General features: G+C 36.2%; 1 protein-coding gene and 1 non-coding gene across 10 annotated transcripts in view; both read left to right on the forward strand.

The window, feature by feature from the left end:
- Nucleotides 1-15487, forward strand: part of FOCAD (focadhesin) — a 319501-nt gene that overhangs the window by 92671 nt on the left and 211343 nt on the right. For all 9 annotated transcript variants that reach the window (XM_030819707.1, XM_030819627.1, XM_030819549.1 and 6 more), the window contains one exon: nt 6479-6736. In XM_030819707.1, the coding sequence (XP_030675567.1) occupies nt 6479-6736 (258 nt within the window). The remainder of the gene's footprint in view (nt 1-6478; nt 6737-15487) is intronic.
- Nucleotides 4055-4183, forward strand: LOC115836060. The gene has a single exon (XR_004031061.1). It is a non-coding gene; the product is annotated as a small nucleolar RNA SNORA30/SNORA37 family (small nucleolar RNA).

A 15487-nucleotide genomic window follows, 5' to 3' on the forward strand; every position in this document is an offset into this window, starting at 1 on the left:
TTATAGGCAAATTGAATGTATACTACAGCTTCCTAAATCCTAATTGTTTGACTAAAACTTTAAAACTTGAAACAGGTAATTGATTTGAATTAAGAGAGAGAAGTTCTTGCATCAGCCCTAATAGGAGTACAAAACCCGATCAAAAAATTCTAGTAGCTTTTTTACTTTACCTCTTGGTTTGCTCATGTAGAACAATGATTGGATCTTGAATGGGAGTGGGGGGCAGGGCAAGAGTTCTGCTCCTTTAAATCACAAGTGTTATTTACTGAGGATCACCCCAACTCTAATACATAAGTACTTGGTTTACTATTTGCTCAGATGTGTGTGAATCTTATTATCAACACTAATATCTGGACTTTCTCTCTTTAGCAGCTGGTAAAGAGGAGGGGCAGAATTACTATTAGGGCTATAAATATCCTCCTTATGATACTGTGTTGCTGTAAGGAGGCTTTGAGTAGATATATGATCACTGTTTTAAAAAATGTAAGCCACATTTTACTGTTGGCTTTTTTTTTCCTGCACCTATCTGGAACTTTACATTCCAATCACACCTATGAATTTAACATGCCCCAAACTCTTCAAGTCTCTTCCTGAATCTTTGCTTCTGCACAGAATGCTATTTTATGTCAGCTGCCTGAACTATTCATTCTTCAAGACTCAGCCAAATGTTCTTGGCTTCCCTGAGTCAAGATTATTTGACTATTGGATTTTTTTTTTTTTTGAGACGGAGTCTCACTCTGCCACTTAGGCTGGAATGCAGCGGTGTGATCTTGGCTATTAAATGTGATATTTAAAACTACCTATTGCATTCTCCCCAGGCAAAAATAAATAAATAAATAAATATTAAAAAATAAAAAAAATTGAACACTAATTGTAAATTCTAAAGGGGTCTTGAAACATTCTGCTTCCTCCTTGTTCCCCTCCACTCCCGCAAGAGAATGTCGGGGATAAAAGAGAGAATGCATCAGTATATGAGTCAGATTCCAGTCAGGAAAGAGAAAACACACTGGCAATTTGAACAAGGAAAACTTAATGCAATGAATTATTAGTAAGAGGTGTTTAGTTACAAAAACTTATAAAAAAAAGCGTCTAAGGAATATTACAGTAGTAAATATAGGGAGCAGCTACTACCTCTAAGCTAAGACCAAGGCAGAGTTCCCAAGGAAGGAACTAAAAGGTCTCCCCAGACAATGCTGAGAGTCAGACCTGGTAGGAGAGAATGTGGAGAAGGCCTACTGGATGATATAGTCTGCTGGGGTGCCATAGGCTAGAACTGGTCCACAGGAAACCACTTGTCGTGGTGTGAGCAGGCTGGAATTGGCTGAGCTGGTCCACTGGAAGCCACCTCTGAGATGTCCTGCATGTCCCTAGCAGCCATGGTAGGAGAAATCAAAGAAGCACACAGGAACCTGAAGAGAAGCCCCTTCTTCCTTTCCTTGCAGTGTCTCTCCTATGCTCTCTATTGACAAGGTCTAATACTAGACCAGAGGGCAAAGGAGAAATGTTGAAAAGGCACAGCTGTAGGTTCACTTAGTCAGACAAAGAAGGGTGGGTGTGGAGCTGAGAGGTAACACATCGAGTAACTGGCTCAGGAAGTAAGAAAGAATCGGAAAAGTTTTTTTGGAGGGGAGTAAGGGTGGATGGGTGAGATGAAGTGGAAAAGGAGACTTAAAAGCTAAATTCTTGTGGTTGTACAGGAGGGCAAAATTCATCTGTATGAAACTGTTTTAGTCAGCATAACAATTTAGAGACAGCTTGACTGAGCTGGGGTCTACCATGTGTTTATTCATTCTTATGTGTGTTTTTAAAAATTAAATATGGTACTTTTGGGTCTTTGGTAATAAAGCTGTGCCAAGTAGATTTTATTTGAAATTGCTTTGAAGTAGTATATAGTAAGCAGAATATTTGTTTCTTAAAAATCATAAAATTTGCAAGGAATTGTCATTGTCCTACTTATGGCTAAAGTTAACATTTATTGAACATGTGTGATATGGCAGGAGTTAGTATGTGGGCCAACTCATATTTCTTACAATAACTATGAAGTAGATATCTTTTCTTTCTTTTTTTTTATCTATTTCCAGCTATGTGGCCTTGGACTAGTGACTGAATCTATGTGGTATCTGGGCCCTGGTAAAATGGGTAACAAAACACCCCCTTCATGGGGTGGTTTATTGAGCACTTCATATGTGCAGGCTTCATTTTAAGTACTTTGGTATATATTAACTGATTTGATTTTATCTCACACTCTTTGAAGTAGGTAAAATTATTGATCTCATTTTACCTAAGAGTTGACTGAGGCATAAAGAAGGTAAATAACTTACTGTCATGCAGTGGGAACCCAATTCTTTTTTAATAGCTTTATTGAAATATAATTCACATACGCCCTTCACTCATTTAAAGTGTGCAATTCAGTGGCTTTTAGTATATTCACAGCATTGTATATTCATTACCACAATCCACTTTAGAACATTTGTATTTTTATTACCCTAAAAAACCCCTGCACTCTTAGTCATCACTCCCTAATTCCCCCATTTTTTCCTCACCCCTCAGGCTAGGCAGTCTCTAATCTGCTTACAGTCTCTATATGGATTTGCCTATTCTGGACATTTCCTTCAAATATAATCATACAATATGTGGTCCTTTGTGACTGGCTTTTTTCACTTAGTATAATGTTTTCAAGGTTTGTCCATGTTGTAGCATGTGCCATGTAGCAGTGCCTCATTTTCTCTTAGAGCTGACTAATATTCCATTGTATGGATACCTTACATTTTACTTTCCTGTTCTTTTGTTGATGAACTTTTGGCTCTTTTCCACTTTTTGGCTATAATACTGCTATAACCATTCATGTATCAGTTTTTGTGTGGACAAGTGTTTTCATTTCTTTTGAGTAGACACCGAGGAGTAGAATTGCTAGATAAGGTGATAACTCTATGTTTTACAATTTGGGGGAATGGCCAGATTGTTTTCCAAAGGGGCTGCACTATTCTACATTCCCACCAGCAGTGTATGAGGGTTCCAATTTCTCCCCGTCCTCGCCAACTGTTGTTATTGTCTATCTTTTTGATTTAACCATCCTAGTAGGTGTGAAGTGGTATTTCATTGTGGTTTTGTTTTGCATTTCCTCGATGGTATTCTAAAATACTTATTTTACAAGCTAGGAAACTGAGATTAGAGCGGTTAACTTTTCTGGATTATGCGGGTAGTGAAGAGTAGAGTTGGAATTCAGATTTTGACTCTTTGATTCTAGGGCCTATATCCTGTTACCTGCACTTCCATTTTGTTTTCTTTCTTTGTTTTTTTGGCACAATATTTTATCATCTTTGTGCTGAACTTGGGAATAAATAACAGTTCCATTTCAGATTTACAGGGAAACAAACTGTGATAATAGTAAATTGAAATAAACATTTTTTAGACTTCTGGTTGAAACTTACAAAGGAATTAGTGAGTCTTAGATGTTGTGCTTCTATCATCATCTTCTGAGAGACGTGGGACTGAGGATGGTGTGTGTTATCTCTTGGTTATAACCAAGCACTCCCAAATCTCTCAGCTCTTGTCTAGAGTCTTCATAGTGGTATAGAGCTAGAAAGGCTCTCTTGAGGTTTTATGTAGTCCAGTCTTATGCTGCTTGACTGGTGAGTGATTAATATCCTCTAGCAAAAATCTGTCTTACTTTTAAAGGTCTGTAAGTTTGAGTTCCTGTATCCACTCTCTACTTTTGTTAAACCTGTTTTAGTCACTATTATAGATTAATGTCATTCTTTACAGTGAATGAAAATCAATATTGTTCACAATTTCTTTTTCAGACCTGTTTTGACAAAGAGGTACTATCAGATGTCTATCTTATTGTTACTACTTAATGTACCTGCACATTTTTATTAAGTGCTTTTTAAAATAAAGATTCTCAATTATTTTATACCTGTAAAAGCTGTCTTACAACCACCCGGTATTTATTTAAATGTATTTTTCTGTGGTTTATTTTTTATTGATATATAATTTACATAACATAAACCTTTTATTTTTAAACACCTACTTCCTCCTCTAAAAGCAAAGCTTACTAGCACTTTCACAGGTCCTCCCTCAGGCTGTGGGGCCAGGATTTGGTAGCTGGTGCTGAGAGAAAACCCTTGATTGCATCCTTGCCCTGGGACTGTGCCAGTGGCAGCTGTCACTCAATGGGACAATTTCTCCTGCTGCTCTAACCTTAGGCAAACAAACAAACAAACAAACAAACAAACAGACAAACTTAAGAGCCTAAACCTGGACATAACAGTTCAAGTAACCTAGGATTGCCTATCTGTTTCATTGTTTACTCTTACATGTCTCTGTTATGTTGTTGCTTTTACTCAACTTGTGGTTCATGGTAATTTCCAAATTATATTCATTTAAATGTGTTTTATTTTTCTCTCCTGAAGATGACAGCAATACTATTTACCTGTATTTTGCAACTTCAGGCACTGTGCTAGGTGTTTTATAGATATAACCTAAGCAGGAAAGTAGTCATTTCTTAAATTTTACAAACAAATAAAGTGAGGCTTAGAAAAATTGCGTAATAGCTGATAGCTGGCATGGCTATCCTGAAGTCCTGGCCCTTTAAAATTTATGGTGTTTGTCATTAGTCTAAAAAACTTGGCCATGGTTGTTAATGAATTCCTTCCTCTTGGGAAGAAAAATATTTTTAGAGAGCTAGAGCTATATAAACTTAGATATTATTTAATTTTTAAAATTTGTAACTTTCTTGAAATAGTAATATATTCAAAAGGTTCAGACAGTAGAAAATTGCATATAATGAATGCAGCCTTCTTGCCTTTGATTCCAGCTGTCCAATTTTCACTCCCCAAAACAGAAGATGATTTAGTGGTTACTAATTTCTTCTGTATTTGTCCACATACTTTTCTTTGCATATACAAGCAACTACAAATATACTATCTTTTTCTCCTCACTCTCTTTAAAAAAAACAATTGGTAGCACTCCAGTCATACTATCTGTATCTTATATTTTCACTTGGGGGAATCTTTTTATATCAATACAGAGAGAGCTTCCTCATTTGTTTTTACTATGATATTTAATTGTCAAAGAAATTTTGTATCTACTCTTAGGTATATACTCAAGAACACTTATAACCTCACAAAAACTTTTACAGGAGTATTCATAGCATCATTATTCATTATTGCCAAAATGTGGAAACAACCCAAATATCCACCAATTGATAATGGATAAACAAAATATGATTTATCCATACAATTGAATATTATTTGGCAATAAAAAGAAATGAATTATTGATACAAGTAACAACATGGATGAACCTTGAAAACATGCTAAGTGAAAGAAGCTGGTCACAAAGGACGACATATTATGTGTTTCCTATTATATGAAATGACCAGTATGGAACCAGAGTAGATTAGTGGTTGCCAAGGGCTGGAGGAGGGTTGGGGGAGTAAGGAGTGACTATCAGTGGATGTGGGATTTTTGTTTGGGTTGATGAAAATGTTCTAAAATTAGATAGTGATGATGGTTACACAGCTCTAGGAATGAATTACTAAAATCCAGTAAATTATAAACTTTAAAAGGGTACCTTTTATAGTATGCAAATTATATCTCAATAAAGCTGTTATTTAAAAATTTTATAAAGCTTAACTTTTACTGTCTATCCTTTCAATTGTTATCCTAATTCCTATAAGTCAGCCTCTATTAACCAGACAGTTATAATCTAGAGATTTCCAGTCTATCACAAAGCACTATACATGATTTGAATTACTTTATTAGCAAGCAATGTCTAATGATTCTTTAACGTCTGTGACTTCTCCTGAGCTGTTTATTTATAGAGCTCACCTTGGCTACCCTCTGGCCCTGACTGCACTACTTTATTTCTGTGAGGAGCCATTTCTCAGATTAATTTAGCATAATATGATCTCTGGGTATTGTTTCAGCTTAGAGCTGTCAGGCCATTTCCTATTGCAGAAGTTACAATTATTAATGAATTCCCAGGCTCCAGCTGAACCAACTTTGTTCCTATCAACATACTGTCTGTTACAGAAATGAATTGTCCTCAGTCCAAGTCTGCCATCTGCCCCAGACTGCTTCTGCCTAGGACCTGGAGCTGGGCAAATACAATATATACATTTTTTTATCTTTCTTCTCATTGTTGAATACTTTTTTAGTGATAATAGCTTTTTCCAAATGCAATTGCCTCTGGATTTTGTATATTGATCCATATATTCTGCCTTAATGGGGAATGAATGGTAAATACGAGGAAAAGTTGTGATAAAACTCTTCTAGAGTTCCATCTAACAACTCTTTTCTCTCTGTGTAATCCTATTACCTCAAATATGTGCAGAGAGGATTTTGGCAGTAATTCAATTTGTATTCATTTTGTTGGAAGGAGTGATATCTTACAATGAAATATAAGAATGCCAGAAATATATTTCTGACAAATATATTTATCTCACTTATTTATGCCTCTCTTGTCTTTATTTTTCAGCTCTCCTACAAGCTCGTGTGCCCTGTAACCAGTATGTATGGTTCCATATTTACAGCCTGGAGGATTCTTGAAGTAATGACAGACTCGTCTGCTGCAAGTGACTGGTTGGCTTCAGTAGAGTCATTGCTTCCTATTACTGCTGTGATCCCTGTGCCTGCCTTTCTTCTGCTGGCTCACCTCCTTGTTGAAGACAAAGGACAGAATCTTCACCAAATACTGAAGGTCACTACAGAATTAGCCCAAGCAGATTCCTCCCAGGTAAAGCAAGAGAATAATGGAACAATAATGAGAAGAAAGCTTAATCATTGGAATTGTAGATTATTCCTGCTTTGTGGATTATTTGCATCAGAGTTTTAAATTATGGGTTGATGTTTTTTTTTTTTTTTTTTTGCTATCTTTATCCTTCCATTTTTTTTTTCTTTTTCCTTACTCTGAGTTGATATATACTTAATGATGCAAACATTTTTTAAATGAAAGCACACTTCGCAAGGAAATCTGCACATGGTGCTATTCTGGTTCTTCCAATTTTTTGGTGGATTTGCTATTTTGTAATGCTTTTGTTAACTCTTGAAACCTATTCCAAGATACATATCCATTAGTTCTAATGTTGATCATTTAAAGTGGACACAGATTAATCAATTCAGGATAAGGAAGCCTATACAATAGACATTAATATCTTTTTAACTTCTTGCAGTTTGATACTATCTTTATTGAATCATTTAATAAGCTAAAAAATATTGACTCTTTGCTATATATGTTACGGATATGCATGCTAGGATATGAGGGTAAAAAATTTTTCTTCCTAACTGCACAGAACTTAGGATCTAATGAGAAAGCAGTTAGGCATTAATAAGACTTCTTTCCCCAGCCTTTTACACTAACCGCGTATTTAGCATAGTAACCTGTGACTTTTTTTTTCTCCAATTAATAGAATCTCTAGAATGCATTTCCTATAAAGGAAAGGTTTTCTAACCAAGCAGTTTTGACATTTTTGTTATCCTCTGTTTATTAGTATCTGTGCTTGTGTTTCTTTTCAAGAATGATGAAGAAACCTTCCATCTCCCAATGGAAAAGTGATGTGTTCCTAGAGGAAAAAATTTGATGGTAGAAAAGGGGCAAATGTGTTTATTTGAGATATGAAGTTAACTGAGTGCAGTGACTTACGCCTGTAATCCCAGCACTTTGGAAGGCTGAGGTGGGCAGATCACTTGAGGTCAAGAGTTCGAGACCAGCCTGGCCAACATGGTGAAACCTTGTTTCTACTAAAATACAAAAATTAGTCGGGTGCAGTGACATGCACCTGTAATCCCAGCTGCTCAGGAGGCTGAGGCAGGAGAATTGCTTGAACTCAGGAGGTGGAGGTTGCAGTGAGCCGAGATTGCACCACTGCACTTCAGCCTGGGACTCTGTCTCAAAAGAAAAAAACAAAAACAAAAAAAACAGATATGAAGTTAATGTATTTGGAATTCCTTTTTAACCTCAAATTGTCATACTCATTCCTTTTGTCATGTAAACAACTGCTGATATCTCACAAAAAGTTTTCACTCTGACTAGACCTCATCTGCTCTGATTCTGCAAGTGGATCTGTAATGTACTCTAAATACTTTTGTTTCATGGTGTATGCATAGTGTGAATCAGTTTAACTTGCTTTCTGCTTTATTTCTCCTTGTATTTTTCTGTAGTGATCCTGCTTCTAACCAATGTTTTCTTTCAGTGTTGACACTTGGTAGGATAATCTCCAGAATAGTTAATGCAGATAATGTCTGGAGATTATCTAAAGAAGGATTCCCTTGAAGTTATACAGTGGGTTACCTTGATCTGTCTACACCACTGATATAAAACATATATTGCATCTATACATATATATACGCACACAGACACACACACACACACACACACACACACACACACACACACAGGAAATTTGAACCAGCATGATGCTTTAGGTTGTAAGTAACAGAAACCCATCTTAAACTGCCAAAAACAGTTTTTTCCCCTTTATTTTTAGTTACCAATTAATAATTGTACATACTTATGGGATACAGAGTGATATTTTGATATAGGTGTAAAATGTGCAATGATCAAATCAGGGTAATTAATAGTATATCCATCACCTCAAACATTTATCATTTTTGTGTCTGCATGTTGGGAACATTCAAAATCCTTTCTTCTAGTTTTTATTACCTCTAGTATTTAGGACATTCATGGTCTGGACAGTATTTTCAAGGTACAGTTTCTTTCCTCTGTGAATTAGCTGGAAGCCCAAAGTCTTATAACCTTATATTCAAAATTCAAAAGGAAGAGAAAAGTAAAGAATGTTCAGATTGGGCTTGCTTAGGTCATGTCTTTACATTGGACCAAACATCATGATGGGATAGTGGGGCACTTTACTTGGCCATCCTGGGTAGAATAGAAGTAGGTGAAGTATCAGGTCCTAAAATCATTTCTGCCGCCAGGTTCATGTGGAATGGGGTGAGATGGTCCCCCAAAGGAAGGATAGATAGTGTACTGGTCATAGAAGTGGGAATGTGCTAAATAGGCAAAAAATGTAAAGCAGAACTTCTCAGTTTGTCTTTTGGGGGTCACTGAAATGCTGTATATGTGGTAGGTGTGCTGAGATATTATCCTGTCTCAGCATTCTGGCAGCCAGTTAGTTGTCTTAGCTCAGGCTGCCTGAAGTCTCTGTCTGGTAGCCTCTGGCCACCTGGTGTGTAAAAGCCTTATAGGATGCTTAATAATATAAATATTTGTAGAGGGAATACCTGACAAAAGATTTCATTGTTTTGGAAATCAAGTCTACTTGTTTGTGGTTTTAAGACCTGAGAAAATGTGTTTTCCTCCTATGTTTCTATCCATAAGGTTTAAGGGTTTATGGTAAGATTAAATACTTAGGTATCTGAACTGAACGACAAACAAAAAGATTAGTAATTTTTAGATAGGTTGAGTTGGTCTAAAATAAAAGTGTAAATAGTTTAGTATCTCACCTTCAATGGAATAACTCTAAATACTATGTGTAAGGTGTATCAATTTCTTTTTGACTGATTTATAAAATAGAATATGCCAAAGAGCAAAAGCTCATAAATTTGATTTTAGAGAACCATAGGTTCCTTCCTCAAAACGTATCCCCATTGATGAGTTTGACAAATTGAGTTTTGCAAAACTCAGTGCCTCTTTCAAATTCTTGTTACTTGCTTGCTTTTCTCTTGTTTGGAAGTGGCAATAAAGTCATGCTTATTTGTTTTGCTTTTCTTTTACTTGCATCTTACAACACTGAGGTATTTTATTTTCTTTTTACATTTTGGTTGTTAAGTCTAGTTAAAGGTCTTGCTTAATGGGAACAGTTGCAATCTTCGATTATTTTATTCTTTGTGATGTTTTCAGAGCTTCAGTTTTTTTCCATGTGTAAAAATGTACACATCTGATCCATTTGAAATCACTTATGTGACTAGGTTCATGGGCCATGACTTGCTGGTCTTTAAAAAGTCATATATTATCAAATGTAAAAGTTGAGTTATAGGGCAGAACCCTGTGATAGTTCTACCCAGGGTCATAAGCCATATTTTAACATGGAAAATGAATAGGAAATGTGTGAAATTTAATGGTCTGTAAGTTACTGCTGTGAGAAAAAGAGAAAATATATTCTATAAAAGAACTTGCACAAAGAGTCTTTGGACACTTTGTACTCTGTTCTGTTGTTACTGAATTCTATGAATTGCTACCCTCTGAAGTCAGTCGGCTTCCTATATTCTTCACACCAGCAAAAAGAAGCCAGAATGTACAGTACTTTTAATAAATAGCTTGATAGATAAGAAGTAGTGTACTACTATTCCCTGGTAGCCATAGCATCGATTATGCTTGGAGAAAAATTGGGATGAGCCTGCCAGCATGAAGCAATTAGGCGAAGAGAAGTACAACCGAAATATAAGGTCAAGTTGCATGTACCCCATCCTGTGGCAATATGTTTATTTCTTCTTTGTAAACTTTACATATATATCTGTAGGATAAAAAGCTTTCAACTGGCATTTGATCCCTTTTGTGTTTTCCTGGTTGTGTGCAAAAAGCCTGGAGTTTATACACAGGGAAGTAGTTCTGTGTTAATTTCTTGGCACTCCTGGGTGTTAATGTTGGGCTGTTACTTCTGATTGGTCTACAGATTAGAAATTACTGATGGTTCTCATTGAAGGAATTGTAACTTTTCAATTCAACCCCTACCACTGTGATACTTACTAATGTACTGAAACAAAATCCGTTTGTCTGGGTGTGTCACTGAACAGCAAGCATCAGAAAGGGTGGGATGGAGTTTGAGGAGAATGAGTCCAAAACTGCATTCAGAACAGTGGAGTCTATCTGCTTCCAACTGATATGAGGGACCAGTAGGTTTGCTTCTGGTTAAAAGTCTCTAAGGGATGGGCTTCTAGTGTTGTTGAAGGGTGGAATTAGAGCAGGCTTTGTGGTAACTTTGAATTTCATAATAGGTAGGAAGATTTTGCTCAAGGGAAAATATGTTGAAGTCTACCATTGCCAGAACAAAATTTTTCCTGTTTATTTAGTGGAGAGGGAAGGGCGAAGTGGGGATTGGTCCTCTCCATACTTGTACCATGGCCAGACAACCTGAAGAGGAGCAGTAAGTCGACATGTCTCATCATTCTTCAGCCCTTCCACAGTCAGCCCTTCAAATCAAAGGCCAGTCTTATATAAGGAAACATTTATTTACATCTCTTGAATTAAACCATGCCAGCTCCCTGCAACCAACTTGGCCTTGATTCATAAATATAAATGAATAGTTAAGGCTCACCAAACTTAAGAGAAAATTTAACAGTGTAACTAACTAGAGCATCTGTCTCTAGAAGTAAGAGAACTTAGAGAGCAGGAGATAATGTCCTAAGAGATGTTGGAAAGACACTGTATATATGTTTTGTATTTTATATAAAAATCCTACCAAGAGAAAGAAGAAATTTGAAAGCAAGAGATTTGAGAAATTAAAAATGTGATTGCCATAGTGTATATATGGAGATTAGATTAGTGATTTGTAAAATATTCATCTAAATATTTCATAATATAGAGCAAAAAGATGAAATTGAAAAAATGAAGACATTGAGGGTCACCTTGGTGTTCTAACAACTTTCTAATAGGAATTCCAGGGTGAAAGAAACAGAGAAAATGAAGGATGGAAACTTAAAACACACCAGAAAACTCTTTCCCTGAGCTGAAAGAGGACACAAGGCTACAGATTGTTAGGACCCTCTGAAAACTAAGCAGCACAAATGATAATTTGTCAATACCGTAATATGTCTCCAGAACCTCAAGGATGAAGAGAAAATTGTAAGGGATTTCAGAGAAGAATAGGAAAAGAAAAAATTACTTAAGATTATATTGACCTTAGATTTCTCATTAATAGCACACTGGGTATTGGAATACATTGGAGGATTATCTTCCAGTTTCTTGAAAAAAACTAATTTTGAACCTGGCATATTTCTTCCCATTATTCTATCTTTTGTGAGTAATGGCAATAAAGCCCTTTTTAGATTTTTGAGAATTTGATAATTCTCACAAATTTCAATATTTCAATAATACTTTTTTCTTACTCTCAAGAATATATTCATACAAAATTGAAAACGAATCTAAGCAAGCAGAGAAGAAATATTGAATGATATCAAAATATCCAGAAAATTTTATTAGTAATGTTAAATAACTGTTTAGGTAAAATATAAAACAGGATGACTCCCTGGACCTAAAATCCTAGCTAATTAAAACATGGAAAGTGGTTGGGGGTGAATAGTGGTAATATGATAGTGTGAAGAGTGAGAACATGATAGAGTGTTTTTTGGCAACTGAGTAGTTCTAGATGTTGATAGGAAAATAAGCTTAAATGTTACCTTATTAGTAACAATCAGTCCTCTATAATTTCCAAATAATATAACAAAAGGAAAATAAATGTTTAAAAATGACAAATATTGCATAAAATAAGATTTTAGGAGCTAGTTCAAGTATTCCTATTACCACAATTACTGTGAATGAATTAGATTCCCTTTTCAAAGAAAGGCTCATATTGGGTTTAAAAAATTCACTTGTATACTGTTTTCAAGAGACAGACCTGAAATTGAAAATTAAATTATGAAAATGAAAAGCTAGATAAATGATTAAGAAGACACAGCATGTTTTGGGCCGGGCATGGTGGCTCATGCCTGTAATCCCAGCACTTTGGGAGTCTGAGGCGGGCGGATCACGAGGTCAGGAGATTGAGACCATCCTGGCTAACACGGTGAAACCCTGTCTCTACTAAAAATACAGAAAATTAGCCGATCGTGGCCAGAGATGACGAGCATTTTTTCATGTGTCTTTTGGCTGCATAAATGTCTTCTTTTGAGAAATGTCTGTTCATATCCTTCGCCCACTTGTTGATGGGTGTGTTTGTTTTTTTCTTGTAAATTTATTTGAGTTCTTTGTAGATTCTGGATAGTAGCCCTTTGTCAGATGAGTAGATTGCAAAATTTTTCTCCTATTCTGTAGGTTGCCTGTTCACTCTGATGGTAGTTTCTTTTGCTGTGCAGAAGCTCTTTAGTTTAATTAGATCCCATTTGTCAATTTTGGCTTTTGTTGCCATTGCTTTTGGTGTTTTAGACATGAAGTCCTTGCCCATGCCTATGTGCTGAATGGTATTGCCTAGGTTTTCTTCTAGGGTTTTTATGGTTTTAGGTTTAACATTTAAGTCTTTAATCCATCTTGAATTAATTTTTGTATAAGGTGTAAGAAGGGATCCAGTTTCAGCTTTCTCCATATGGCTAGCCAGTTTTCCCAGCACCATTTATTAAATAGGGAATCCTTAACCTATTTATTGTTTTTGTCAGGTTTGTCAAAGACCAGATAGTTGTAGATGTGTGGCATTATTTCTGAGGGCTCTGTTCTGTACCATTGGTCTATATCCCTGTTTTGGTATCAGTACCATGCTGTTTTGGCTACTGTAGCCTTGTAGTATAGTTTGAAGTCAGGCAGTGTGATGCCTCCAGCTTTGTTCTTTTGGCTTAGGATTGACTTGGCAATGTGGGCTCTTTTTTGGTTCCATATGAACTTTAAAGTAGTTTTTTCCAATTCTGTGAAGAAAGTCATTGGTAGCTTGATGAGGATGGCATTGAATCTATAAATTACCTTGAGGAGTATGGCCATTTTCATGATATTGATTCTTCCTCCCATGAGCATGGAATGTTTTTCCATTTGTTTGTATCCTCTTTTATTTCATTGAGCAGTGGTTTGTAGTTCTCCTTGAAGAGGTCCTTCACATCCCTTGTAAGTTGGATTCCTAGGTATTTGATTCTCTTTGAAGCAATTGTGAATGGGAGTTCACTCATGATTTGGCTCTCTGTTTGTCTGTTATTTGTGTATAAGAATGCTTGTGATTTTTGCACATTGATTTTGTATCCTGAGACTTTGCTGAAGTTGCTAATCAGCTTAAGGAGATTTTGGGCTGAGACGATGGGGTTTTCTAGATATACAATCATGTCATTTGCAAACAGAGACAATTTGACTTCCTCTTTTCCTAATTGAATACCCTTTATTTCCTTCTCCTGCCTGATTGCTCTGACCAGAACTTCCAACATTATGTTGAATAGGAGTGATGAAAGAGGGCATCCTTGTCTTGTGCCAGTTTTCAAAGGGAATGCTTCCAGTTTTTGCCCATTCAGTATGATATTGGCTGTGGGTTTGTCATCGATAGCTCTTATCATTTTGAGATACGTCCCATCAATACCTAATTTATTGAGAGTTTTTAGCATGAAGGGTTGTTGAATTTTGTCAAAGGCCTTTTCTGCATCTATTGAGATAATCATGTGTTTTTTGTCTTTGGTTCTGTTTATATGCTGGATTACGTTTATTGATTTGCATATGTTGAACCAGCCTTGCATCCCAGGGATGAAGCTCACTTGATCATGGTGGGTAAGCTTTTTGATGTGCTGGATTCGGTTTGCCAGCATTTTACTGAAGATTTTTGCATCTATGTTCATCAGGGATATTGGTCCAAAATTCTCTTTTTTAGTTGTGTCTCTGCCTGGCTTTGGTATCAGGATGATGCTGGCCTCATAAAATGAGTTAGGGAGGATTCCTTCTTTTTCTATTGATTGGAATAGTTTCAGAAGGAATGGTACCAGCTCCTCCTTGTACCTCTGTTAGAATTCTTGAAACCAACGAGAACAAAGACACAACATACCAGAATCTCTGGGACACATTTAAAGCAGTGTGTAGAGGGAAATTTATAGCACTAAATGCCTCCTTGTACCTCTGGTAGAATTTGGCTGTGAATGTGTCCTTGTACCTCTGGTAGAATTCGGCTGTGAATGTGTCTGGTTCTGGACTTTTTTTGGTTGGTAGGCTATTAATTATTTCCTCAATTTCAGAGCCTGTTATTGGTGTATTCAGAGATTCAACTTCTTCCTGGTTTAGTCTTGGGAGGGTATATGTGTCCAGGAATTTATCCATTTCTTCTAGATTTTCTATTTTATTTGCGTAGAGGTGTTTATAGTATTCTCTGATGGTAGTTTGTATTTCTGTGGGATCGGTGGTGATATCCCCTTTATCATTTTTTTTTGTGTCTATTTGATTCTTCTCTCTTTTCTTCTTTATTAGTCTTGCTAGCGGTCTATCAATTTTGTTGATCTTTTCAAAAAACCAGCTCCTGGATTCATTGACTTTTTGAATGGTTTTTTACGTCTCTATTTCCTTCAGTTCTGCTCTGATCTTAGTTATTTCTTGCCTTCTGCTGGCTTTTGAATGTGTTTGCTCTTGCTTCTCTAGTTCTTTTAATTGTGATGTTAGGGTGTCAATTTTAGATCTTTCCTGCTTTCTCTTGTGGGCATTTAGTGGTATAAATTTCCCTCTACACACTGCTTTAAATGTGTCCCAGAGATTCCGGTATGTTGTGTCTTTGTTCTCATTGGTTTCAAAGAACATCTTTATTTCTGCCTTCATTTCGTTATGTACCCAGTAGCCCTTCAGGAGCAGGTCATTCAGTTTCCATGT

Source organism: Nomascus leucogenys, chromosome 1a (genome assembly GCF_006542625.1).
Source record: "Nomascus leucogenys isolate Asia chromosome 1a, Asia_NLE_v1, whole genome shotgun sequence".
Taxonomy (NCBI): Eukaryota; Metazoa; Chordata; class Mammalia; order Primates; family Hylobatidae; genus Nomascus; species Nomascus leucogenys.